At 46.2% G+C, this 25,004-nt stretch overlaps 1 protein-coding gene across 1 annotated transcript; it reads left to right on the forward strand.

The window, feature by feature from the left end:
- The first annotated feature begins 918 nt into the window (after window positions 1-918).
- Window positions 919-23,324, forward strand: Trim16 (tripartite motif-containing 16). Its single transcript, NM_001135033.4, is given in 6 exon segments — window positions 919-1,454; window positions 9,924-10,019; window positions 14,553-14,786; window positions 17,247-17,412; window positions 17,793-17,888; window positions 20,930-23,324. Coding segments are annotated over 6 exon segments (1,674 nt in total). The 5' UTR covers window positions 919-956; the 3' UTR covers window positions 21,514-23,324.
- Window positions 23,325-25,004: the final 1,680 nt, after the last annotated feature.

A 25,004-nucleotide genomic window follows, 5' to 3' on the forward strand; every position in this document is an offset into this window, starting at 1 on the left:
GGTGGGGGGACAAAAGAAAAGAAAAGAACATCCCTCTGACTTACTGGTCCTCTGTGCTGTGCTAGGTGACCTAGCAAGTTCCAGGTTCATTGTGAGATCCTCTCTCAGAAAATGAGGCAGAGCACAACTGAGGAAGCGTGCGTGTGTGTGTGCGCGCGCGCGCGCACACACACACACACACACACACACACGCCCACACATTTGAAATAAAATAATAGTTTGATAAAAGCAAGTTATTAAAAGCAAATAAAGCAAGATGTCTGTCTGTCTGTCTGTCTGTCTGTCTGTCTGTCTGTTTTTGTGGTGGCGGTGGGACCAAGTTGATGGCTCATTGAGGATAAGTGGCTGCCCTATTATCAAAGTCCTTACATTTTGGGGCCATTAAACAAAAATAATTTTTTGAGAGAGAGAAAGGCAGAGAGACACAGAGCTGGAGGGAAAGGGGGAGGGGAAAAGGGGAGGAGAAGCTGTTGGGGAGGGGAGGGGAGAGAGAAAGGGATAGAGAGAGCGCGCGCCAGAGCAAAATCTGGCTTGTGGGGCCGCTCAAAGCCGCAGAGGCTTACAATAGAACATAGGAATCTTGCCCTTTTTCCAGACCCACCGGCACACGTGGTCTCCCGAAGAGCCTATGGGAGGTGAATGAGTCCAGTAAGAATAGAAGTTTCTGGGCTGGACTAGGAATGAGAATGAGAAGCCTGAGCCAGGGAACAGACATAGGAGCCAAGTGGCAAGGCAGTTCTGAGCCTGGGTAGTCGCCTTGTCACCACGGCTGGCTACTGGCCAATCCGGAGGAGCCTCGTCCTGTCTGAGTAACTGAGCTTCCTCGGGAGGGAGGAAACAGTTAATGTCTCAGGGCAGCCGCAATCAGCTAGGCGTGGCTCTCGGGTTTGAGTTGGGCTACACAGATCCTGAGCCAGGGGACCGAGGAAGGACGCCTGAGTCCGCAAAGCTTCCAGATGGCTGAATTGGATCTAATTGCCCCAGGGCCTCTGACCGGGGTCACTGTTCACCCTTTGGCTCCTCTCGGCCCAGACCCTGGGTCAGCTATTCCAATAGGAAAAGAAGATGTGGACCTTCTCAGCAAGCCAGGCGAGGAAACCCAGGGGCAGGGTGACCTCGCAAAGCTCGGGGCTCCTGGTGATGAAGAGGAGGGACAGATCCTGTGTGACTTCTGTCTTGGGGCCAGCAGAGTAAGGGCTGTAAAGTCCTGTTTGACCTGCATGGTGAATTACTGTGAGGAGCACCTGCGGCCACACCAGGAGAACAGCAAACTGCACAGCCACCAGCTAACCGAGCCCACAAAAGACCAGGATCTGCGCACCTGCCCTGCCCACCACAGCCCTTTGGTTTCCTTCTGCCACACGCACCAGCAGTGTATCTGCCAGGAATGCGGCACGGGTGAACACAGAGGCGACAGCACTGTCTCCCTGGATGCAGCCCGCAGGAGCAAAGAGGTGAGTGGTGGGGTCTGTCCACCTGGGAAGGGGCCAGTGGGAGGTGGTGTCCCCAGGGAGAGGTCACACATGCTGCCATCTGTGGCTCTGTTGATGCCAGTTTGTGTTCTGAGTCCGCAGACGAGAACTTTAGCTGCAGTGCCTGGGTGTTGGTCCGGTGTAAGTGAGTATCTTTAGCCGCTGGCTTTGGAAACAAAAGTGGGTCACTGTCCCCAACCCGGTGTCCCCGTTGCTGTGCAGTCTCTATTGTCTCTGCCCTTAGGTGGGAATTTCCTGCTGTTTCTAGTTAGTGTTTGGCAATGTGTGTTTGGACGTGGGCTGTAGAAGGTTAGCCTGGGGAGGGTGGTATTTCCCTCTGGCAAGATCTGTGAGGCATATTCGCTCTCAACCCGTGAAATACAAACCTTGGCAGAAGGCCAAGGGAAAAGAAACCTCAGACTTCATTTCTCCTTTTCTTTTTTTACCCGCAAAACCACAAAAGAAGCTAACACAAAATGTTGCATTAGAGTCAAAAACAAAACAAAACAAAAACACCAAGAAAACAGAATATGAAATGCACACTGAAGTTAATGTCAAGGACGACTTAACTTACTGGAGAAGAAAGGTTCCTTACCAGATAGGCTATCGGAAGGGCCCGAGAAACACCATGCTTAAAGTCTGAACTTAGACTTCCATCAGATAAAGAAACTGTTTCTGGAACACTGCTTACCTTTGTCCTAAAACCAAGAGCCCAGATGAGACTTTGGGGGTTCTCCCATTTTGAGTTTCCCCAGTGGTAGGCGAGGCTGACTTGACCCACAGTTCCTGGGTACCGCTCCAGGCAGTTCCCTCTTTGTACTGCCCATGGTTGGCACACCCAGGTCTTTTTGGGGCATGTGTTCCTGGGCAGTAAAGGAAAACGGTGTCTGGGTAAGGAACTTCCCTAACCAGGCTATTTCCTTTGTCTACACGAGAGGTAGACACTTTCTAGTCCTGATGGGTGTAGTTCTGCAGAGTTCTGTACTCCAGATGCTAATGAGTCACCATTTCCGGCCTGGGAAACCACTTGTCAACTTTGCCCCGTGTTTCTAGTATCCAGGGATGTCCCGTAAAGGAAGCATGGAAATCAACAAATACATCAAAGGGCCCCACCCAACTTTTGGTGGGTTTTCCCATCCGATATTTCAGTAATTACTAGGTGAGGGCTCCGGAAGGTCTTCGTTGTACTTGTTCAAGTTCACACAGTTGATGAGCGAGGTGTGGAAGTTTCTGGAATGCCGTCTTACTGGAGAGAGATGAGGGAAGGCCCTCAGATCGCAGCACTGTGTGGTTTTAATACTTATTCATTTGTTTCATACGTGGGTGTGTGTAGATGTGGATGCGTGTGTGTGAACGTGTGTGTTGAGGCAGAGATTAACCTCAGGGATTCTCTTCAGGAGTTCTCAAATTAAAAACAAAAGCTTGCTGTACTCAAGAATATCCTATGGGTGTACAATGAAATATGACTACATGGTCTCCCGTATAATCACATTTCCCCCTTCAGTTCTTCTTCTTTTTTTTTTTTTTTGGTTCTTTTTTTTTTTTTTTTTTTTTCCGGAGCTGGGGACCGAACCCAGGGCCTTGTGCTTCCTAGGTAAGCGCTCTACCACTGAGCTAAATCCCCAGCCCCTCCTTCAGTTCTTCCATATCCATCCAGCATGTCCCCTCTCAACTCAGTGTCTTCTTTAAAAAAAAAAAATAGCCTGATATGTCTAGTTAATGCTGCCTATTTGGGCATGTATGTGGGGCACAGGAACCCTGCCAGACCATATCCTCGAAAAGGGGTGATTCCCTCTCCCTCATCAAGTATCAGTTGCCAATAGTTCCTTGTTTTGTTTGAGATGGGACGAGCTTTCTCATTTGGACTGAAGTTTACCAAACAGGCCAGGCTGACTGGCCAGCAGGAGCCAGGTATCCACCTGTCCCTGCCTCCCCAGCACTGGGCGATGAGCACATAATACTATGCCTAAACGTTTTATAACCTGAAAATCTTTTGGATTTATTTTATGTGTATATTTTGCTTACATATATGTATGGGCACCACCTGTATGCCTGGTACCTGTGGAAGTCAGAGGGGGGTGTCAGTTTCCCCTGAAATTGGAATTATGGACTGGTGTGAGCTCCCATGTGGATGCTAAGAACCAAACCAGGTCCTCTGCAAGAGCAGCAGGCGTTCTTAGTGGCTGACCATCTCCAGCCCTCAGCTTAAAACATTATTTTTATTTTATGCATATGGATGTTTTGTCTGCGTGTATGTTTGTGCACCACTTGCAAGCCAGGTATCAGAAGTACAGACCATTGTGAGCCACCCTGTGGGTGCTGGGAATTGAACCTAGGTCCTCTGGATAGTAGCCAGAACTCTTTTTTCTTTTTTTTCCTTCATCTTTATTAACTTGGGTATTTCTTATTTACATTTCGATTGTTATTCCCTTTCCCGGTTTCCGGGCCAATATCCCTGTAACCCCTCTGCCTCCCCTTCTCTATGGGTGTTCCCCTCCCCATCCTCCCCCCATTACCGCCCTTCCCCCAACAATCACGTTCACTGGGGTTCAGTCTTGGCAGGACCAAGGGCTTCCCCTTCCACTGGTGCTCTTACTAGGCTATTCATGGCTACCTATGAGGTTGGAGTGTAGCCAGAACTCTTAATGGCCGAGACATCCCTTCAGCACCCCCCCCCCAGTTTTTTAAGATGTGAGTTCTGAGTATTGAGTATTGCGCAGAAAGCACTTTAATGACTGAGCTATCTCCCCAGTCCTAAACAACAACAAAACCATCACACACACACACACACACACACACACACACACACACACACACGCAGTCTGGTATATATACATTAGAAACACTTGGGCCTAGTATGTTACTATTCTTTTTGGACATAGTTTCTGAATTTTAATATTTTAAATTGCAAAGCCTATGCATGAGAATGTTAAAAAAAAATCTACCAAAGAGAGAGAGAGAGAAAGAAGAAGTTCTCCACCCTGATTCTAGACCCCACATCCTCCTTCTCTGATCAGAACATCTGTTTGGTTCCTTCAGAAATGCTCTGTGCCAACACAGATGCGATATAAACTGAAGTATAGGCCGCCTAGTGTACCATGGAGACTTGGGTGATAGCACTTTGGGTAGGAGGGGCAGTGTGGAGCACATGCAGAGCCCCAGATGTGGAGGGCAGTGCAGTGTGGAGCACATGCAGAGCCCCAGATGTGGAGGGCAGTGTGGAGCACATGCAGAGCCCCAGATGTGGAGGACAGTGCAGTGTGGAGCACATGCAGAGCCCCAGATGTGGAGGACAGTGCAGTGTGGAGCACATGCAGAGCCCCAGATGTGGAGGACAGTGCAGTGTGGAGCACATGCAGAGCCCCAGATGTGGAGGGCAGTGCAGTGTGGAGCAGTACTGAGCTCCAGATTAAACATCGTAGGAGAGAGCTGTACAACAAAGAATGAGGCATGCTGGCTGCCGAGGTTTGGGAGGTCATGGACCTGTCTGTCATGGACCCTTCTGCTTTTTGGTTTGCTTTAGAGAGTTGTGTCCTTTGCGTCCTATGTCCTTATTTCAGGCAGGAGGCAAGCTTACACAGTAAGAACAACCACACTCTGGGTGGCTCCACCAAGTCTTAGGAGTCGAAAGATTTCTTGCAAGGAGCCCAAGAGGCCAGCTCAGAAGACAGCATCTTGAAGAGACGAGCACCATTAGGATTGTTTTGGAAGTCACATTAGTACATGTAAGGTTCCAGAAGCCAAGCGTTCCTCTCAGCCAGTCCACACCTCCTGCACTTACATGCTTTCTGAAGGTCACTTTGGAGCCAGTAAGGGCTAATAAACTCATGAAGCCTTGTCGCACACAGGAAATGGCAGAGCATGGTCAACTGGGAGGGCGCAGAGCGACTTTTCTGTCAGCCACGTGAGCCCTTTCTGAAGTACCCACGGTTACTACCAGTTAGACTGATGGACGAACACTGGGGGAGGTGGGGGTTTAAGAGTTGGATGCACCGGGGTTGGGCATTTAGCTCAGTGGTAGAGCGCTTGCCTAGCAAGCACAAGGCCCTGAGTTCGGTCCCCAGCTCCGAAAAAAACAAAAGAAAAAAAAAAAAAAAGAAAAGGAAAAAAAAAAAGAGTTGGATGCACTGATCACTTGTCCGAGTGACAGCTTCCTACAGGAGCTCAGTGCTCCTTTTAGCTTCGCCTCAGCTTCCTGAGCCTCCTTTTCTATCTTGTCAAAAATCTCACCTGACACCATGGAAATGAGATGTCCATCTCTCCTGCCCCCCACCCTCTCTCTGTGAAATTTGGGTTCCTGGGACCACTTTTATTTTCTCTGTCCCACAAAGTGTGTGTGTTTCCCGCCTGCTCCTCAGAGTACACCTGATGAGGTAAGTGGGATGCTGGCTGTACTGTGCACCCGCAGAGAATTTGGGCTCAGGAAGGGAAGACATACTATTTCATGGCCTGCCAAAGGACTGCTGCAGTACAACTGCTGTGTTTGAAGGAGGGAGCAGGCCTGGAAGTGACATCAGGACAGTGATCCTGGAGGAGGGAAGGCTGAGCTAAGTCTTGCCTAAGGCCTTTGAAGGCAACGAGTGCCGGACTAGCTTCAAACTTAACATTGATTGCAGATGGTCACCCTGGCTGCACAGTCTCCGTGAAGAGAAGGTTATCAAACCATGTGAAAACTGGAAGGTTTTCAGTTTGTCTGGAGAGCTATCAACCAGCATCACCCAGTTTGCAGGAAGCCAGTATGTGTTATGGGGCCACTCAGGAGAATACTTTCTCACAGAAACCCAATGAGTACCTCTGGGTCAGCATTACATAAGTTGTTTGCTCACAAGCACCAGACTATCCCCACACTGTGTTTTCCTAGAGCCAGGAGTATGGGTGACTTGGTTGATCTCACTGGCATGCGGCAGGTCCTGATTCAGTCACTGAGGAATGGAGTCAAGAGTCCAGGTCTAACTCTGAAGACACTAAAAGTGAAGTCTACTTTGCAGCAGAGTAGACAGTAAATGGCTTGGCAAAGTCCTACAGGCAGGAACAGGGTCTTCACACCCCAAGTACCATCCGTTCTCAACGCCCTTTCAACCCTGTGCCGTCTATGCTCCCAGGCACCAGGGTGCGGCTCTCAGGCAGGGTGTGCCAGGGCCGGGCATGAGTGTGTGGCTGCTGCTCTCTTAGGGAACCCCGAGGTCAGCCCATCGTTTACGAGGAACAGGAGTAACTGGAGAGACAGGGTTCCAAAGCAGCCCCACCTCGTGTGGTAATCGGGAGTGTTTCCTTGGTGGTGACTCGTTTGGTTCACTGGCATCCTTTCTCCTTTTATGGGCCTCTGAGGACACAGGGGAGAAGCCCCTTGTTGGACACCCCAGGGTCTCCCTGTAAGGCTTGGTGGGATCTTTAAATAAAAGGCTTTGGGGCACTGCTGCTCTAAAGAGCCAGGTTGCTAGGCGCGATCTGTGTGCCTGCCAGTTCCTTCAAGCCAGCAGCTCACGTTTCCCTCCTTGTCCAGAATGGGTCACTGCATAAGATTCCAAGCTCACCCTCAAACCTGTCAGGCACCTCTCCTCTCCTTTTCCCCCCGCTGCCAGGCACCAGGTCTCAAGTATCAAGGGTGTGTGAGGGACCCTAAGGTGCCCTCAGCTCCACTGCAGTGACCAAGAGCTTCAGCAAATGTTGCTTGCCTACTCTCCACAATGCCTCAGTACTCTGCCTCTGTGTGTGTGTGTGTGTGTGTGTGTGTGTGTGTGTGTGTGTGTGTGTGTTTAGTGGAGTATAGAGGGAGGAGTTGGGGGTGTTGGAGGGAGGTGAGAAACTCCCTGAGGCTTTATGGGGAAACAGCCAGAGACTTAAATGACTTAATTTATGACTTCTGAGGTCTATTAGTTTTAAACACAGTCAGAAGCTTAAATCTCATGGCCTTGTAGACACAGGAAAGTGGCAGTGACTTTGAAGTTTGCAAAGGCTTAGGTTCTCTATGTTGACAAATTGGTTTTTCTTGGCAGACCAAGGTGTTCTCTGAGCCCAAGGGACAAGAGTGAAAGGTCAAGGCGGGCAAACCCAAGATTCCCAGGGAGGCGTGTGCTCTGGCTTGGGCAGGGGTGTGTGGAGGGCAGAACCTGTCTCCATGGGGTATGGCTAGAAAGCAGCTAAGGCAGCAAGCAAGATGGTTATTGATGAGTATGAAGATGACATTATTAACACTACCCATTTATGGTGTACCAGCTCTGTAGAGTTCTCATTACCTAATTTCCTTTAGGTCGCTAACTCCACACCGTGAGGAAGTAGGTGTTTTAACCTAAGGTCTCCCCCTCCCGCCCAGGAAAAGAAATGGATATTTAGAGGCATTATGTTGTAAAACAATGAGAAATACATGGCTGTTGATTGCTTTTCTTTGTTTTCTGGCCAGATTCCTGAGAAAGAGGAACCCAAGGAAGACGGATTGTTTGCTTTGCAGTTTAGGAAGGATCTTGGTGGGAAGGCAGGACAATGGGTGGGGCTTGGGGCAGCTGGTCATGTTGAGTCTGCAGTCAAGAAGCAGAGAGCAAATGCCAGGGAGATGACTCAGTAGTTCAGAGCATTTGCTGCTCTTCCAGAGGACCCAGGCTTGATTCCCAGCACCCACACCAAGTATTCAAACACATGAGACTCTGGGAGTCATCTCACACCCAAACCAGAACGTCTTACCCATCCTTGACCCCCATAGGCACAAGGCTGTATCACAATGAAAAAATACAGCCCCTCTAACTTCAAAAATCCTGTAGTTTCTAACAGTCCCAGTTCTGTTCAAAAGTCCAAAGTCTCTTCTGAGACTAAAGGCAATGTCTTAACTATGAGCCTCTGTAAGGTCAACACTCAGCTGACACAGTTCTGATCTACAAAGCACAGAGTAAACATTCTCACTCCAAAAGGGAGGGGTGGGGCAGAAGAAGGAAAAATTAAACCAAAGCAAGATAGATAATTTATATCACATATTATAATATATAACATTATATATATTCACTCTCTCTCTCTCTCTCTCTCTCTCTCACACACACACACACACACACACACACACAAAGGGTGAAAAGGTATTAGTGGCCTCCTGGCACTGAATTCAGCAGAAGCCAACTGCCATGGCCCACAGTGAATGCTGTGCTGGGTGTAAGGTCATTTATGTCCACTGTAGCTACATTCTGCCTGTGCCCTGATTCGGGGTGAATTCAAAAATAGTAGACTAATTTGTTTGGCAGAAGAAATCTCAAGACTGACTAACATTTCAGGCTGAGTCACAGAGAGAGAAGATATTTAATAATTTATATATGTGATATATATTCTCTACATATGGTATTAAAATAATATATGATTTATATAATATGTATTTGTCATCTTTCACACACACACACACACACACACACACACACGTTTTATAACTTCATGCCCAGGTTTGGGATGAAATCTGGGTTCCAAGTGACACTCCTATTCCAGGCCTGCAGCTTTCCTTAGAAGATTCCCTATGGTTCTGGCTTTCATCAGATTTGATCTTACCTTCACACAGCATCCTCTCAGGGCCTCCTTGTAGAAAATCATGCTGCCACACATTGCCTGGCCACACTGGCTTTCTGGTGTCCTGCTGCATCTGCCATGCTTGTAAAACCAGGACCACATGGCTGGTTCTACTAGGTTCTCCTGCCAGGTCTAGAAGGAGCTCGGCCCCCTTGATGACAACTGTAGTAGCCTCTCCCTATGTCTTGCTGGCTGAGTCTTCTAAAACAGTTCACCAGGGGGTTGCTTTTGAGCAGAGAACCCCTTCTGTGACAATCCCAGTTTAGTCTCTCTTGTTTCAAATATATTCACATCTTCAAAAATGGACCTTTGAATGGGAGGTCTTGCTCTCAAGGCATAGTCTCTGTGTCCCACTCAGAGCACGAGACTCCTCTCTAATAGGGCTAATCCCTTTATCTTTCATTTTTGTTGTTTTCCTTGATAAATTGCCCATTTTCCGGACTCACGTGTTGCTCTTTTGCTCTTGCTCTCTGTCTCTCTGTCTCTCTGTCTCTGTCTCTGTCTCTGTGTCTCTCTCTTTATCTATCTCTCTCTCTATCTCTATCTCTATCTATATCTATATATATCACTGGAGACCTGGGTGAGTTACTGCAGTGAGCAGTAACTGACTCACCCTGAATTAACTTCTCAGGGCACAGGCAGAATGTAGCTACTGTGGACATAAATGACCTTACACCCAGCACAGCATTCATCGAGGGCCTTGGCAGTTGGCTCCTGCTGAGTTCAGTTCCGGGAGACCACTAGCACCTGTTCCCCCTTTGTGCCTCTTGGCCAGCTTCTGAGATCAGCTTAAAGGTCATGCTCTCCTTTCAGAGGAGAAAGGCAGGGACATGAAGGACAGAAAATGCCACTGCCCCTGGGGACTATTTGTCTACCCTGTTCTCTCCCCTCCGTAATCCTTTCCTTCTCCCTTAGGCTGACCTTCGGTGCATGCAGCTGGACCTGGAGCAGAAGCTCAAGTTGAACGAAAATGCCATTGCCCGGCTCCAAGCCAACCACAAGTCTGTTTTGGTAAGATTGGTTCAGGTCACCTATCTGGCTGTTGTGTGGTTGGCTGTCACTGCCATTGGGGTTGTAAGATGTGGACTGAGGTCCTGCAAGTGAAGGTCGCAGGCACAATCGGCCACATTATGAGGTTCCCTCACCTTGTCAGGATATCTATAAACCTGGCTGAAACAGATCGAAGAGATGGCTCACTGGTTCTGAGTGCCAGCTGCTCTTTCAGAGGACCCAAGTTCAATTCCCAGCATCTACATGGCAGCTCACAATGTCTGTGACTCCAGCTCCCAGGGATCTAATGACCTCTTCTGGCTTCTGTGAGCACTGGGCATGTGAAACATAGACATAAATGCAGGCAAAGAGCTATGCACATAAAATAGTAACAAAAATATTTTAAAAATTGACTTAAGATTTTTAACTGGTAAATGGTTTACCTTTCAATAACATGAAGTAGACCCGGAATTGTCTTGGACTAGTACCTTTCCTAATTTTATATGTGCATATTATTTCCCTCTTTCCCTCTAATTTTTGCTTTTGACAGAGTTTCACTTTGTAGCTCGCACTAGCCTAGAACTCACCATGTAGAGAGCAGTTAACACCAAACTCATAGCAATCCTCTTGTGGTAGCCTCCCAAGTGCTGCTGGACACAAACTGCCACATCAAGATTATATATGCTTTCTTAACTAGGAGGAACGTGTACATGTGAGTGTGTATGTGTGTGTGCTTGTGCATGTGTGTGTGTGCTTGTGATTGGAGGTGTTAAAGCCTAAATTCCAGAGACTATCTGTCCCCTGGCTTCTTCTTTCTCAGGAGGGTGGTCTGCCAGGAGCTGGAAAAAAGAGTCAGGAACTCCTAGATTTGTAAGTGGCATTTGGTAAGGCCAATGCTGTGACAGGATACTTAGTTTTAGTCCCTTCTGGTTTGTGTTCATCTTCCCAAGGTAAGTTCCCTAAGTACCCCTCACTGATGACAAGTCAAGAGCTACCACTCAGAAGAGAACACAGGGCACCTTCCCTATGGTCATGAGTTGGCAGTATCATCTTGCATGCTGAAAACAAATGATTCTATGCATGTCTGTCTGTCTGTCCACCATTCATCCAACCTTTATCCCACGACTCACCTATATATTCACCTATCATCTATTTATTTACATGCCCATCCGTCTGTCCATCCATTCATCCATCCATCCATCCACCCACCCACCCACCCACCCACCCTCTCACTTATACATTTATTCTAATCTACTACCCAACTTAATTTCTGTCTCCTGAGTACTTATAACCAACTAGCTGCTGGAGGATAAAACCTTCCTTACCTACGGTTGTTAGGTCACAGGCCTTCTAACTACGGTGCTTTCTACGTCTCCAAGAAACCAGACACATCCCTGCAGTCTCTGCTTCTTAAGGCAGTCTCTCCCTTACAGCTTCAGATACGTTTATGTCCCTACTATGTGCTTCCCTTCATGCCCCTTAGCATGGAGGCTAAATCAGACTAGGTCACAGTTTGGCACCTACCTCAGACCCCCATGCAAACCCGTAGATGGAGGAGTTCCCTATGTTCTAGGAGGGAACTGAAGGAGGGAACTGAACTGTCTACAGTCTCCTGTCTCTCTCTTCTCATGGCTGCCTGTGGTCACAAAGCTCCCTGTGTGAATAAAGCTAAGTAGTCTCTCATGTGAGAGGTCAGCTTCCTCTATACAGATCTCGTTTTCTTTCTTATAGCTGTAACGTCTTAGGAAAGAAAAAGAAAGAAAGAAAGAAAGAAAGAGAGAGAGAGAGAAAGAAATGAAGAGAGAGAGAAAGAAAGAAAAAATTCCTATAAAGACCCAGAGACCTGATTGTAAAGTCCTGGATGATTTAGAGGATCACACAGGACATTCCCTTGTCTGGCTCTTTAATTTGATCCCTAATTAGTTCATATAATGACATGGTGGCCAGAGAGATAATTGTGGAGACTCACAGAGAGATGTTAGGACCTGCCTTGGACTCTTCCTATTGACTGGATGGGAGACTCTGCCATGCTGGTTTCCTTGGTCTGAGAACGACTCAGGAACTGCTGGACATGCGCTCCTCCCTCAGGGTTTTAAACCCTTAGCTACTTCGCTGCTGGAAGCCAGAAGAGGTCATTAGATCCCCTGGAGCTGGAGTTAGAAGAGGTCATTAGATCCCCTGGAGCTGGAGTTAGAAGAGGTCATTAGATCCCTTGGAGCTGGAGTTAGAAGAGGTCATTAGATCCCCTGGAGCGGAGTTACTAACATTCGTGAGCTGCCACTTTGATATGGCTCCTGTCATAGTTTGGGAGGTAATTAGCATCGGTCACACATTTCATTCACAAATAAATTTCTCAGTGGGAAGGTTTAGGAAGGAGAGGCCACAGCAGGAGTCACATTCACCATGGGTGCCTCCCTTCTGCTAGCCTTCCTCAGGATGATCTCTGATGGCTGTGCTCTTGAATTTTTTCTTCAGAGTAGTGCATTTAGCCCTACACAATTGTTCTTTTTATGAAGAACTTATGGCACCTTCATGTTGATTAATTGCCCTGTCTTTTTCCAATCTTGGATTTTAGAATCTTTTTAAAGAGTGACCCTGAAGCCGAGAGGCCAAAGCCAAGCAGGGTGGCACTGCATGTGTCTTATCAAACACCACTCACTAATCTAGCAATTCTCCACTCTTTTTTTTTTTTTTTGCCTCCCAAACATGAGATTGGTGATCTGTTCATAGACCACTCTCTGATGCAGGATAGAAGCAGTCCAGGGCATGTACAATTCCCAGAGCTCTGAGTTAAAAATCTCCACACACCCTGCATCATGTAAACACACCCTGGTTTCAGAAAGCAAACACAAGCTTGTTATGGTGTGTTAGCACCACACATACTCGGGAGACTGAGACAGGAGGATTGCTGAGAGTTTAAAGGCTGTCTGGATAGGGAGTAGGCAAAGCATGGAGTCCCTACTTGCTTCTGTGACCAATGACCTATTACTGCTTGAGGGTAGGAATGGTGAGTGAGCCAGAGCCCTGGAATGAGTTCCCAGCCCAGGGCTTTTCTCCGTCTGGGCTGGAGGAATTTGGAGAAAATCTGCCCTCTGCCCTCTTTCTTAATGGTACCTCAGTGTGTTTGCTTCTAGCTCTGTCCGGCTGCTTCAACATAAGGAAACCAACAGATAACGGAAAAACTGACATGCAGGGAGCATGTGGACATCCCATGCACTCTCCAGGACCCTTTCTGGTGTGTGTGTGTGTGTGTGTGTGTGTGTGTGTGTGTGTTTGTGTTTCTATGTGTGCAAGCCCATGTGTGTTTATATGTGTATATGTGTATTTATATGTGTGTATGTATATGTGTGTTTGTATGTGTGTGTATATGTGCGTGTATCTCTCTGTGTGTATGTATGTTTGTATGTATGTGTGTATGTTTGTTTGCATGTATGTGTGTATGTGTGTGTATATGTGTTAGCATTTTGTTTAAGCTGCACCCCACAGTTATCTGGCAACAGCCAGGTATGCCTGACTCACTATAAAGGGGCTGCTTGCGCCCTCCTCTCTTGCTCTCCCCTTCTTGCCCCTGCTCTGTCCTCTCATCCCTTTCCTCCTCTCTCTCCACATGCTCGTGGCCCACATCTACTCCTCTACTCTACTTCTCTACTTCTTTACTCTCTCTCTTTCTCTGCCTCTACTACCCTCTTGATTCCCTTCTCCATGCCCTGAATAAACTCTATTCTATACTATACCACACTGTCATGGGGCTGATCCCTTAGCATGGGCCTACTGAGGCACTCCCTTCCCCCATACCTCACCATACCTCCATAAAACATATTCCCTTCTCTCTTTATCTTTTTATAAACACATCAATGTGTGTGTATTTCTGTGTATATATGTGCATGTGTGTATGTGTGTGTGCGCGCACACTATTTTCTTGTTTTCTGTTTTGTGCCATTGGCCATAGATCAAGGGCAGATTGGAGACCATGTGTTCTAGGTTACATTCGAAGGTGTAGCCTGAACCAGGCAATGGTTCTCCTGTCTGCTGCCATCATTCCTTCTTGCCTTATCTCTCCGAAGGTGTTGGTTCCCACAGACACTGGGACAGCCCTTTCTTTACTGGGTTACCAATTTTGAATGGCTGCCTTCTTAGAGAGAGGGGTGCTGTGTGCCTCACGGAGGAGATCAACTGCTTTTGCTTTCCTTGGAGGCCTGGTGCCTTATGCCTATAGCCAATGGTCTATTAAACAAGGCATAACGAAGTGCTGAGAATGTTTACAAAAAACAGCCCAATCGTTTCTCTGTCTCTTGAAGTGTATTCATCAAATATACTGAATACTGCCCTTATGACAATCAGTACTCTTTTGCAGGGATCTCCTAAGACCAGCAGAAAACTCAAATATTTACATTATGATTCATAACAGTAGCAAAAATAGTTATGAAGTAGCAACGATGATAATCTTGCAATGTGATGAACAGTGTTGAAGGGTCCCAGCATCAGGGAGGTTGAGAACCACTGAACGGGTATATAGCAATTAGCAATACTGTGTTCCCACTCCATCCCCATCAGGTGTCCGTGTCAGAGGTGAAGGTGGTGGCTGAAGAGAAGTTTGGGGAACTCCTCGCAGCCGTGAGGAAGGCCCAGACTGATGTGATGCTCTTCTTAGAGGAGAAAGAACAGGCTGCACTGAATCAGGTCAACGGCATCAAGACCCACCTGGAGCACAGGAGCATCGAGATGGAGAAAAACAAGCAGGAGCTGGAGAAGTTGGCCTCCATCAGCAACACTGTGCTCTTCCTGGAGGTAAGAGGCTGGGGAAGTAGGGGACCCTCGAGGTGTCTGGCCTGTAACACACCTGTAAATGGGAACACAGAGAACTGGAAAGCAGGGGGAGTCAGGTCTTGCTTTGTCAGAAAACAGCCATCCAGGAGGGATAGAGAGGACGGCTCCAAGTGGGGGAGAGCCTGGAAGGTGGGTCAAGTTCTAGGTGCTGTATGCGCCAGATAGAGAAACCCGTGAAAGACAGCATCGTGAGAAATCAGGGCTGGTTTAAGGAGCCACGGTGCTTTGACAAGGAATGGGTGTGGGGTCTGTAGTGAAGGAAGATGATGGCAGGGCCAGACAGGTAGACGACTGTGAGGGAGTTAGGGAGGGGAAGCGAAGAGCGCAGAGATGTGGAGGTTTGCATGACGGTGTGAGACTAGAGAGACTGTTGGTTTTCAGTCAGGGCTGAAACTGAGGAAGGCTTAGGAAAGGGAACGGAACGGAACTTTCCGTCTCACAAGGTATCCACTGTATGTAAGAGGCATAGACCAGTTAGCACTAGGTCTAAAGAACCTGCTGACTTATAGAATAACACTCCACATGGTCCTAGATCTGACTTTAGATACCACTGTGTAGCTTTTAAAAAAGACAGTCACCAAGCTCTCAGGGGTATCAAATTCCTCACTGAGCAACAACGTTGGGACAGAGTAAATGACCTGCAACTTTTCTTTCAGGTTTTACTATTTCAAGTACAATGTCTTGCTTTTACTTTTGAAACAATCCCCTTCTGTTCACAGAAAACTAAATACTTACAGTGACAAGCAGACAAACTGTTTGTGATCTTAGTACCCAAAGGCAGCCGTAGTTAATCTTTCACTGAATGAGAGAAATGTGCCTAAAATGTGAGACAAAAATATGAACAAGATTTCTTGCTCTTTCCATTGGCTCACTTTGCAATTTCAAAACACAAAGAAAATGTGAAGATTTGACTCCCCAGTCTACGGGATTCTACCAGGATCTCTTCTAAAAAGTATAAGAGTAAATTCCCTTTCTTTTCCTCTTGTAACTCTTGTTTTTCTCCTCTTCCTCCTCCTTCCCCTTCCCTTTCCTCCTCTTCCTCTCCCTCCTCCTCCTTTCTTCTCTTCTTCCTCCTCCTCCTCTTCATTTTCTTCTTATCAAGATTTCATGTGTCCCAGGCTGGCCTCTAACTCACCAAGTGTCTGAGGATGACCTTGAGCTTCTGACCCTCCTACTTCTACCTCCCAAATGCTGAAATTATAGGTAGCAGCCACCACACCTGATTTATATATACCACGGTGTGGGGTCAAACTCAGGACCTCAAGCGTGTTAAGTGAATTCTTATCAATTGAATTATATTTCTAGGCCCTGTAACACTATTTTTAAAATAAAAATTTTAATATGCATGAAATGTATTTTATTTTAGCAAAATGTGTAACTTAGTTTTAAAATATAGTGAAAGGTAATTTTTTTTCTACAAATAATAATTCGGTTAAAGTGACAAAATTTCTTTATTTATTTAGACAGGGCCTCCCTCCTATGTATCCCAAGCTGGTCTTAAACTTGGGCTCCTTATGCCACAGCCTACTGAACACTGAGATTACTGGCATGAACTGTAATTTACACTGGCAGTACCGGTATTTTGCTTCACTCATTTGAAGCATGACATCAAATCGGTATACAATATGAAAGTGCTTCTTTACAGAGCTGTGGGTGGCCTTCCCTTCTGTAGGTCTGGCTTGGTGAGAGGGATTTCATTCCCACTCTATCCAGTCTGTTATTTAAAGTTTCATGTGCACCTGAATAGTAATAATGTGTTACACATGGAAACAATCTTCCCTGGTTCTACATTGGTTTTGAAACTTAAGTAGCCTTAATGTTACTTACTGATGTGCAAATAACTTCCAAATTCTAAAGCAAAGTGCGAGGACTGCAGGTTGGTTCAGGAACCTTTAGAATGCAACAGAATAGCCAGGTTTCCCATTGCACTGAAGCTATAGAAAGAGAAAGGATTTAAGGAATGACCCAGGCAAGATCGTTCTTACTCTGTGCCCCGTCTGAAATTTGTGTTAAAGTTGTCTGTGGTCATAGATCTTTTGACTTCAAGAGACCCTCTTTCCCACTTGATTTTGAGAAGTCCTACTTCCTGTGTAGGGTCACAGTGGTTCTCAACCTTCCTAACACTGTGACCCTTTAATATACTCCCTGATATTGTGGTGACTCCCCCACCACAATAAAATTATTTTCAGTGTTACTCATAACTGTAATTTTATTACTGTTATGAATTGTAAGATAAACATCTGTTTTCTGATGGTCCTTTGAGGGGTCATGACGCACAGGTTGAGAAACATTTGTCTAGAAGCATAGAGACCACTTTATGTGTACCGTCCCTGTGAAGCGTGCACTGTCACCAGCCCATTTGCCAAACGCAGAAAGACACATACCAAGACAAGTTGCCTGATTCTGCTTCTCCCTCTGCAGGAGTACTGCAAGCTTAAGAAGACAGAGGACACTGCCTTCCCCAGCGTTTACATCGGGCTGAAGGATAAACTCTCAGGCATCCGCAAGGTCATCACAGAGTCAACTCTGAACTTGATCCAGTTGCTAGAAAGCTATAAGGAAAAGCTTCAGGAATTTTCCAGGGAAGGTGAGGTGCTTTCTGGAATGGTGATGAGGAAAGGGGGAACCTGGGAAGGGAGGGAAAACAACCCACTTCAAAGCCATTCTTCAGCTAGGCCACTAGTGATTCTTACCTCGACTTTATAATTGCAACCTGAAGGAGGTAAGTTGGCCATTTACATTGGCATTTCTGTGACTAGCGTCTCAGGCTGCTGATATCGATGCTGGTGGTGATGTGAATTCTGTGTCATCCTGGAGTCTTCCTAGCAGGGGTTGTCTGGTATATTGACTGTGCCCAGGTTCCCAGGCACCAGACCCAGAGAAGTCCGGGGAAGAGCAGCCCAGTTTCCTGGGTTCTCTAAGCCACCTGGACAGGTACTCATTTGCAACTCTCTGATTTTTTTTTAGAAGAATATGACATCAGAACTCAAGTGTCTGCCATTGTCCAGCGCAAGTACAGGACCTCGAAACCCGAGCCCAGAACCCGGGATGAGTTTCTTCAATGTAAGTTGTGAAAGGCTGCCCCATTCAGACATGCCGAGGGCAGTGAAATGCTTTGCCAAGGCAAGAACCACCACATCTTATAGTGGATTTGCATTCTTGTAACTTTTCATCTATTTCTACATGATACACCTTTAAGCTTTTAATTGAAAGTTTTCTTTTTTGAAATAAATGTAAACGATGCAAAAGTCAGATTAAAAATTCCTACATACTCCCCTGTGACCCCATTTCTCCAAATGCTGGCATCATACATAACTATGATACATCATGCAGGAAATTAGCGTTGCTGCAATATTATTAACAATGTTGCAGACTTTTTTTTTCTGGCTGCCTTTGCTACTTTTGTATTGCTGTGATAAAACATGGTAGCCAAGGCAATGTATAACTTATAAAATATAAAAGAACTGTTTATTGGGAGCTTACACTTTCAGAGGGGGCAAGTCCATGATCATCACGGCAGGGAGCATGGTGCAAGCCAGCATGGTGAAGCACTGAGACTTTACATATTGAGACACCCTCAAGGCAGAGGGGAAGGGGGAGTAACATACGTGTTTGAAACCCCAAAGTTCATCCTCAGTGACACACCTCCTCCAACAAGCTCACACCTCCTAATCCTTCCCAAACAGATCCACTGACTGGGGACCACGTATTCAAATACACGAGTCTTTGGGGGCCATTCTCATTCAAACCACCACATGGGCCCAAAGTTGAACCCAGGAACACAGATGTTTCCTTGTGTTCTAGTTTCCTTTCTGTCACTGTGAGAAACCACTCTGAACAATAGTAATATAGGGGAGGAGTGGATTTATTTCATCCTCTGTTCTGGGTCACAGTCCGTCATTGAGGAAAGTCGGGGCAGGGATTCAAGGCAGGAACCATGAGGGAATAATACCTGCTGGCTTGCTCAATCACAGCCTTGTGCTGAGGTAGCATTCCTAGACATGGTACCTCCCACAGAGTGCTGGGCCTTCCTGTGTCAGTGACTGTTAATAAGCTCCCCTCCTCCCACTTGCCAACAGACCAGTGGGATCGAGGTGATTCTATTGAGGTGTCCCTCTTAGGTGACTCCAGGCTATGACAAATTTACAGTGAAAGCTAACTGGGACTCTTGTTTCCTGAATACTCACTAATCTGTGCCAATCCCTCAGGCTTCCATTACATTTCAAGATTTGGGCATTTTGAAGAGTCCTGACCATTTGCCATGTGGTTCATTTTGAAGTCCGTCCTTATAAGACCTTATTGGTACTGCATGAATGTATTCTGGAAGCATTTTGTTTTCTGACACTGGGTCTCAGTATGTACATAGCCCAGGCTGGCTTCCCTGCTCCTCTTGCCTCTGCCTCTCAAAAGCTTTAATTAGAGATGCAAGCCCACGCCCAACTCTTACCCTTTCCAAAAGCACTGTATTTCTAGCATCACCAGGGGAGCCCACAACAGTCTGTCCAGTTATAGGGGATCCAACACCTCTCCTGGCCTCTGAGGGCATCAGGTAGGCATGTGGTGCACAAACATGCATATAGGCAGACATTTTTACACAACAAATAAAAGCACGGCATTCCCAAGTGGTGCTTTGTGGTAGAATACGTTTAAGAGAACTTTATACAACACATACTGGAGACTTGGAAAAAGGAAGTATCCACCACCCATGTACAACAGCAACGTGTACGATGTATGTGAGGTTATACATTTAACCAGTCTGCATTAGCCATTCTGTGGTGTATACATTTTATAAAATACCATGTTGTGTAATAAATACAAGCACCTCTTTCATGTCAAGTCAGAACTTCAAGTGAGAAGGGTCCTTCAGGATAGTCCATAAGCTCATGAGGTTTCCCCTCCCAGCTGAAGGCACTTCTCTGTAGCCAGTGCTTATCTTGGTGCAGTCCTTCTGGAATACACCAGTGAGGCCTGCTTCTGCTCGGTTCTGGGGAGCAACCGCTGGCCCACCTTTTTCTCTGCCTACTACATGGGCCTCAGCAGCCCAGAACTAGCTCGTTCCTGTTGCAGTGCTGTCTTGCTCGGAAAGTCTTGGTCTCCACACACTCTATTCCCACCCATTCTCTTTCAGAAGTACATGTATAATTTAGAGAGAAACATAATTAGTACCAAATACCAAATGCCACTTGGTTTTAAAATGAAAAGTTAAGTTTATCTCCGTGTAATTTGTCTTTCTTTATAAGTGTTTTTACATGCATTCAACATCTTGAACATTACTTTAGGTAGTGATACAACATATCTTTTGAAATATTATTCTTTTTTTAAAAAAAAAAAAAGATTTATTCATTTATTTTTATGTACAGAATTCTGCCTGCATACGTGACTGCAGGCCAGAAGAGGGCACCAGATCTCATTACAGATGGTTGTGAGCCACCATGTGGTTGCTGGGAATTGAACTCATGACCTCTGGAAGAGCAGTCAGTGCTCTTAACCGCTGAGCCATCTCTCCAGCCCTTGAAATATTATTCTTATTGTGGACACTCTTACGACAGATACTATTCCAGCTGAGATTTGCCCTGGCTTAGATGCAGGTGATTCAGGGGTCTTGGAAGGAGTGGCTGGAGTCTACGGGGGACCCTCTGCTGTCTGTATTGCAGGAGGCATGAGGGCAAAAGAAATATGAGAAATGATTTTGTGTGTGATTGAAGTGGTTTGTGCATGGAGGTGCTCTAATTAGTCTTTCAGATTGCGTTTGACAGCATAGCTAAGACTTTACCATGTTAAATGCTGGTCAAATGCTTAACTACTGAATGAGCGGGTCCAATAAAGGACCTGAATCTTTGAGCTCACCCCAGATCCATGGAATAGTGCCGGACTTCCTGCGCACAGTCTATGAATGAATGAATGAATGAGTTCATTTCTTTATTCAGCTCAGATGGTACAGCAGGTGACAACCAACTTGAGCTTCAGAAAGCTCCACTGATTTTCACCCACCTCTTGTCCTAGGGGAACATTGGATGGGTAAATAAAACCAAAAGATGGGCGTTTTCTCATATATGCCTTGTGGGGGTCACTTGGGCTTAAAGCTGTTTTCTGTGTTTCCTTAGATGCCTGTGACATCACATTTGACCCAGACACAGCACACAGGTACCTTCGCCTGCAGGAGGATAACCGCAAGGTCACCAACACCACACCCTGGGAACACCCTTACCCAGACCTCCCCAGTAGGTTTCTGCACTGGCGGCAGGTGCTGTCCCAGCAGAGTCTGTACCTGCACAGGTATTATTTTGAGGTGGAGATCTCTGGAGGAGGCATCTATGTTGGCCTGACCTGCAAAGGCATCGACCGTAAGGGGGAAGAACGAAACAGCTGCATTTCTGGAAACAGCTTCTCCTGGAGCATTCACTGGAGTGGGAAGGAGTTCACGGCCTGGCACAGTGACACAGAGACTCCGCTCAAGGCCAGCCCCTTCAGGAGGCTTGGCATCTATGTAAATTTCCCAGGAGGAACCCTTTCCTTCTATGGTGTAGAATATGATGCCATGACTCTGATTCAGAAGTTTGACTGCAAGTTCTCAGAGCCGCTCTATGCTGCTTTCTGGCTGTCTAAGAAAGAAAACACCATCCGGATTGTGGATCTGGGAGAGGAGCCTGAGAAGCCAGCTGTACCCTCAGTGGAGGCTGCTCCCTAGATTCTAGGATCCCAGACTGCTAACTGTGACAACTGGGCAGCAGCTGGTATTTTAAAGTGGACAGAGATATCTGCTGATGGTAGTTGGCTTTAGAAGTTGTGTAGGTCCTGAATGAACTTTCCCACTTGCAGAAACTCTAAGGCACCAAAAGCCTCTCCCCAAATCTAGTGATGGTCTCCTGTCTGCTCAGGCAATTGTCACCCTTCCTCCAGACTAGGGATCTTCAAACCATAACCAGACTGTGAGGGATCATAGTAAATCACAAAGACGTCGCTGCACGTTTCTTATGTGCTGGCCAGCGTTCTGAAACCTTCCTCCGTGTTAGTTCAGATCATCTTCCTGAGATAAATGTTTATATTGAACTTGTGATGACGTTATGCTTACCTCATTAGATCATGAATGCTGTGCGTAAGGGGTAAACCACATGCTAAACCACATAGCCAACAGTGTTTTCAGCATCCCTCTTAAGAGTTTGTGTTTTTCTGCAGGTGCCAGGCTCAACTTGGTCATCCAGCCTTGCCCCATCTGAGCAAGGCCTCACCCCTCACACATCATCAGAGTCAGCGGCACTGAATGGTTTTGAACAGTGAGATTTAGAATAGATGTTTTTAGCAAGGTCTTTTGAGAGGCATAGTCATCCTCTGTTCTAAGGCTATCCAGTCTTCGTGGACTTGTCTATTTTCTTGTGCAAATGGATAGTTCCCCAGGCATTTAGAGACAGTATTCTCCTCTCCCAGGAGCTGTACTCATGTATTTGTGCTATGTTGATACTTCCTACCCTGATCCTACTTCCCCCGACACCCTGTTGATGATGTCATTCTCCCTTAGACAGGTGATGGACATCCATCAAGACTTTATGCACACCATCTTAAAATAGGTTTCCGTTGCCCTAACTTGAAGTCCCTAGTGGGCTTTACCAGCAATATTACTTCCGTGTCCTTTCCCATGCTCCATGTCAGGGCAAATCTTCCTGTTCAACCAGTCTTGTGATCCTAGGTTTCTTTACACTTCTCTGACTTGAGTCTGAGACTCTGTGCCTTTGTCTCTAAGGACGTAAATACTTTTCACTAACTTCCTCCTGCCCCTGCTGTGCACTGAGATGTTTTCATGATCTAGTGCATTAACTCTCTTTCCAGCAGAAATAGATTCCCTGCAGAGTCAACGGCCTTCTGTCATGTCTGAACCATCAAGGTTCAGACTTCATTGGGTTATTCAGGTTATGAGAGGGCCAAAGGTTTGGCACACTCTAGCCTCTCAGGAGAAGTGCAGTGACAAGGCTCACTGCGTCTTTCTCACTGAATATCATCAAAGAGCTTTTCTTACCTTTTTTTCTCTTTTCTTTTTACTTGGGATAGGGCCTCACCTCGTAGCCTAAGCTGGTCTGGGATACACTATATATTCTCAGACTCAGTTGTCTCTTCTTAGCTTCCAAATGCTCGGGTTATAAGCATGAGTTACCAGTGCGATGCTTGGCTCAACAAGGGCCCTTTTCAGTGACAGAAATCAATGTCTGAATTTCTTGGATCTAGCAATTAAAGAATACTCTTCAAAAGACAAAATAATTTCTTCTTGGCCTGCCCTGTCTCCTTTTTTTTTCTTTTTCTATTTTAAAACATTTTTTTATGTTGAATTTTATTTTTAATTGACACACAGTCACTGTGTATACTTGTGGAATTCAGTGTGGCTTTTCAATGCATGTATGCAGTAATAACCAAGTAAGAGCATATACTTATTCCTATACCAAAAAATATTTATTTGTTGTGAGACCACTTCAATTCTTGTCTTCCAATTGTTTTGAAATAAACTTTTTTAAAAAAAATTGTTGCTAGTATTTGCCACTTGCATTACCACAGACTATTTGAGAAACTACTTTAGAATTCTGCTTTAGATTACTGGCACATTTGTGAATCTGTTACTTTCAGAAGTTTGTTTGTTTGTTTGAGACAGGGAACTCATAAATGCTGAGATCACAGGTGTGTGTGCCCTGTCTGTTGAGATCACAGGTGTGTGTGTGCCCTGTCTGCTGAGATCACAGGTGTGTGTGTGCCCTGTCTGCTGAGATCACAGGTGTGTGTGTGCCCTGTCTGCTGAGATCACAGGTGTGTGTGTGTGTGCCCTGTCTGCTAAGATCACAGGTGTGTGTGTGTGCCCTGTCTGTTGAGATCACAGGTGTGTGTGTGCCCTGTCTGCTGAGATCACAGGTGTGTGTGTGCCCTGTCTGCTGAGATCACAGGTGTGTGTGTGTGCCCTGTCTGCTGAGATCATAGTTGTGCCACCCTGTTTGTTGAGGTCACAGGTGTGTGTGCCCTGTCTGCTGAGATCACAGGTGTGTGTGTGCCCTGTCTGCTGAGATCACAGGTGTGTGTATGCCCTGTCTGCTGAGATCATAGTTGTGCCACCCTGTTTGTTGAGGTCACAGGTGTGTGTGCCCTGTCTGCTGAGATCACAGGTGTGTGTGTGTGCCCTGTCTGCTGAGATCACAGGTGTGTGTGACCTGCTCTGTTTGTTTGGTGTTGGGATTGAACCTGGGGTTTCCTGCATTCCATGCAAACTGCTCTACAAAGCATCCCAGCCCTTCTTTATTTAAAAATTACATTTGATTGATTTGGTGTGTGTGTGTGTGTGTGTGTGGAGAGAGAGAGAGAGAGAGAGAGAGAGAGAGAGAGAGAGAGAGAGAGAGAGAATGAAACACGGCATACACAGGGAGGTCAGAGGACAACATGTGAGCTTGCCCTTCCCTCCCTCCCTCCCTCCCTCCCTCCCTCCCTCCCTCCCTCCCTCCTTTCTTTCTTTCTTTCTTTCTTTCTTTCTTTCTTTCTTTCTTTCTTTCTTATTTTTGAGACAGGGTTTTGTTCTTAGAGTCGCTGACTTGAATTTATGACCTCACCTCAGTCTTACCTCAAAGCTAGGTATTAAACTGTGTCCCACCAAACTTGATTGTTCTTAAGAAAAAAAAAAATCAAAGCTTTCCTCCTCTCTACCGTTGTCTCCAGTTTCTCAAAGGTTCAGTGTCCTGAAGTGTAATTTGATTAGGCCAAAATATCCAAGCTATGTAGAAAGAGCCAGTTAGCTGTCTCTTCCCCTGGTTTGAACTTTTATTTTTCTTACAGCATTTGCCCATCAGTTTCCAAGTTCAAGATCCCTTTAGCTAGATAGATGAAAGCAAATTCCAGAGTCTCACCTTCTGCTCGCTTTCCGTTGGTGCCTCAGGTGATGGTGTAGCACTTTTCATTTTCTCTGTAAGCGAAGTTGGCTGAAACAAATACAAATGAAGGGAAGGGGGAAAAAGAGAGTTAGCAAAGACTATTTTTATAGCAAGCTGTGGATTTTCACTAACCTTGTGGGGAGTATATGCCAACTGCGTGTATTCCACCATTCGAGGTTTCCCCGTTGTGTGCAGTTACCTCAACATAAAGCAAAGAGCTGACCAGACCTTAATGGGAACTCACTCTGGTGCAGTTAGATGTGATTTTAGCCACTGCCTGATTTTT

The sequence above is a fragment of the Rattus norvegicus genome, chromosome 10, assembly GCF_021556685.1.
Source record: "Rattus norvegicus strain SHRSP/BbbUtx chromosome 10, alternate assembly SHRSP_T2T, whole genome shotgun sequence".
NCBI classification, from domain to species: Eukaryota; Metazoa; Chordata; class Mammalia; order Rodentia; family Muridae; genus Rattus; species Rattus norvegicus.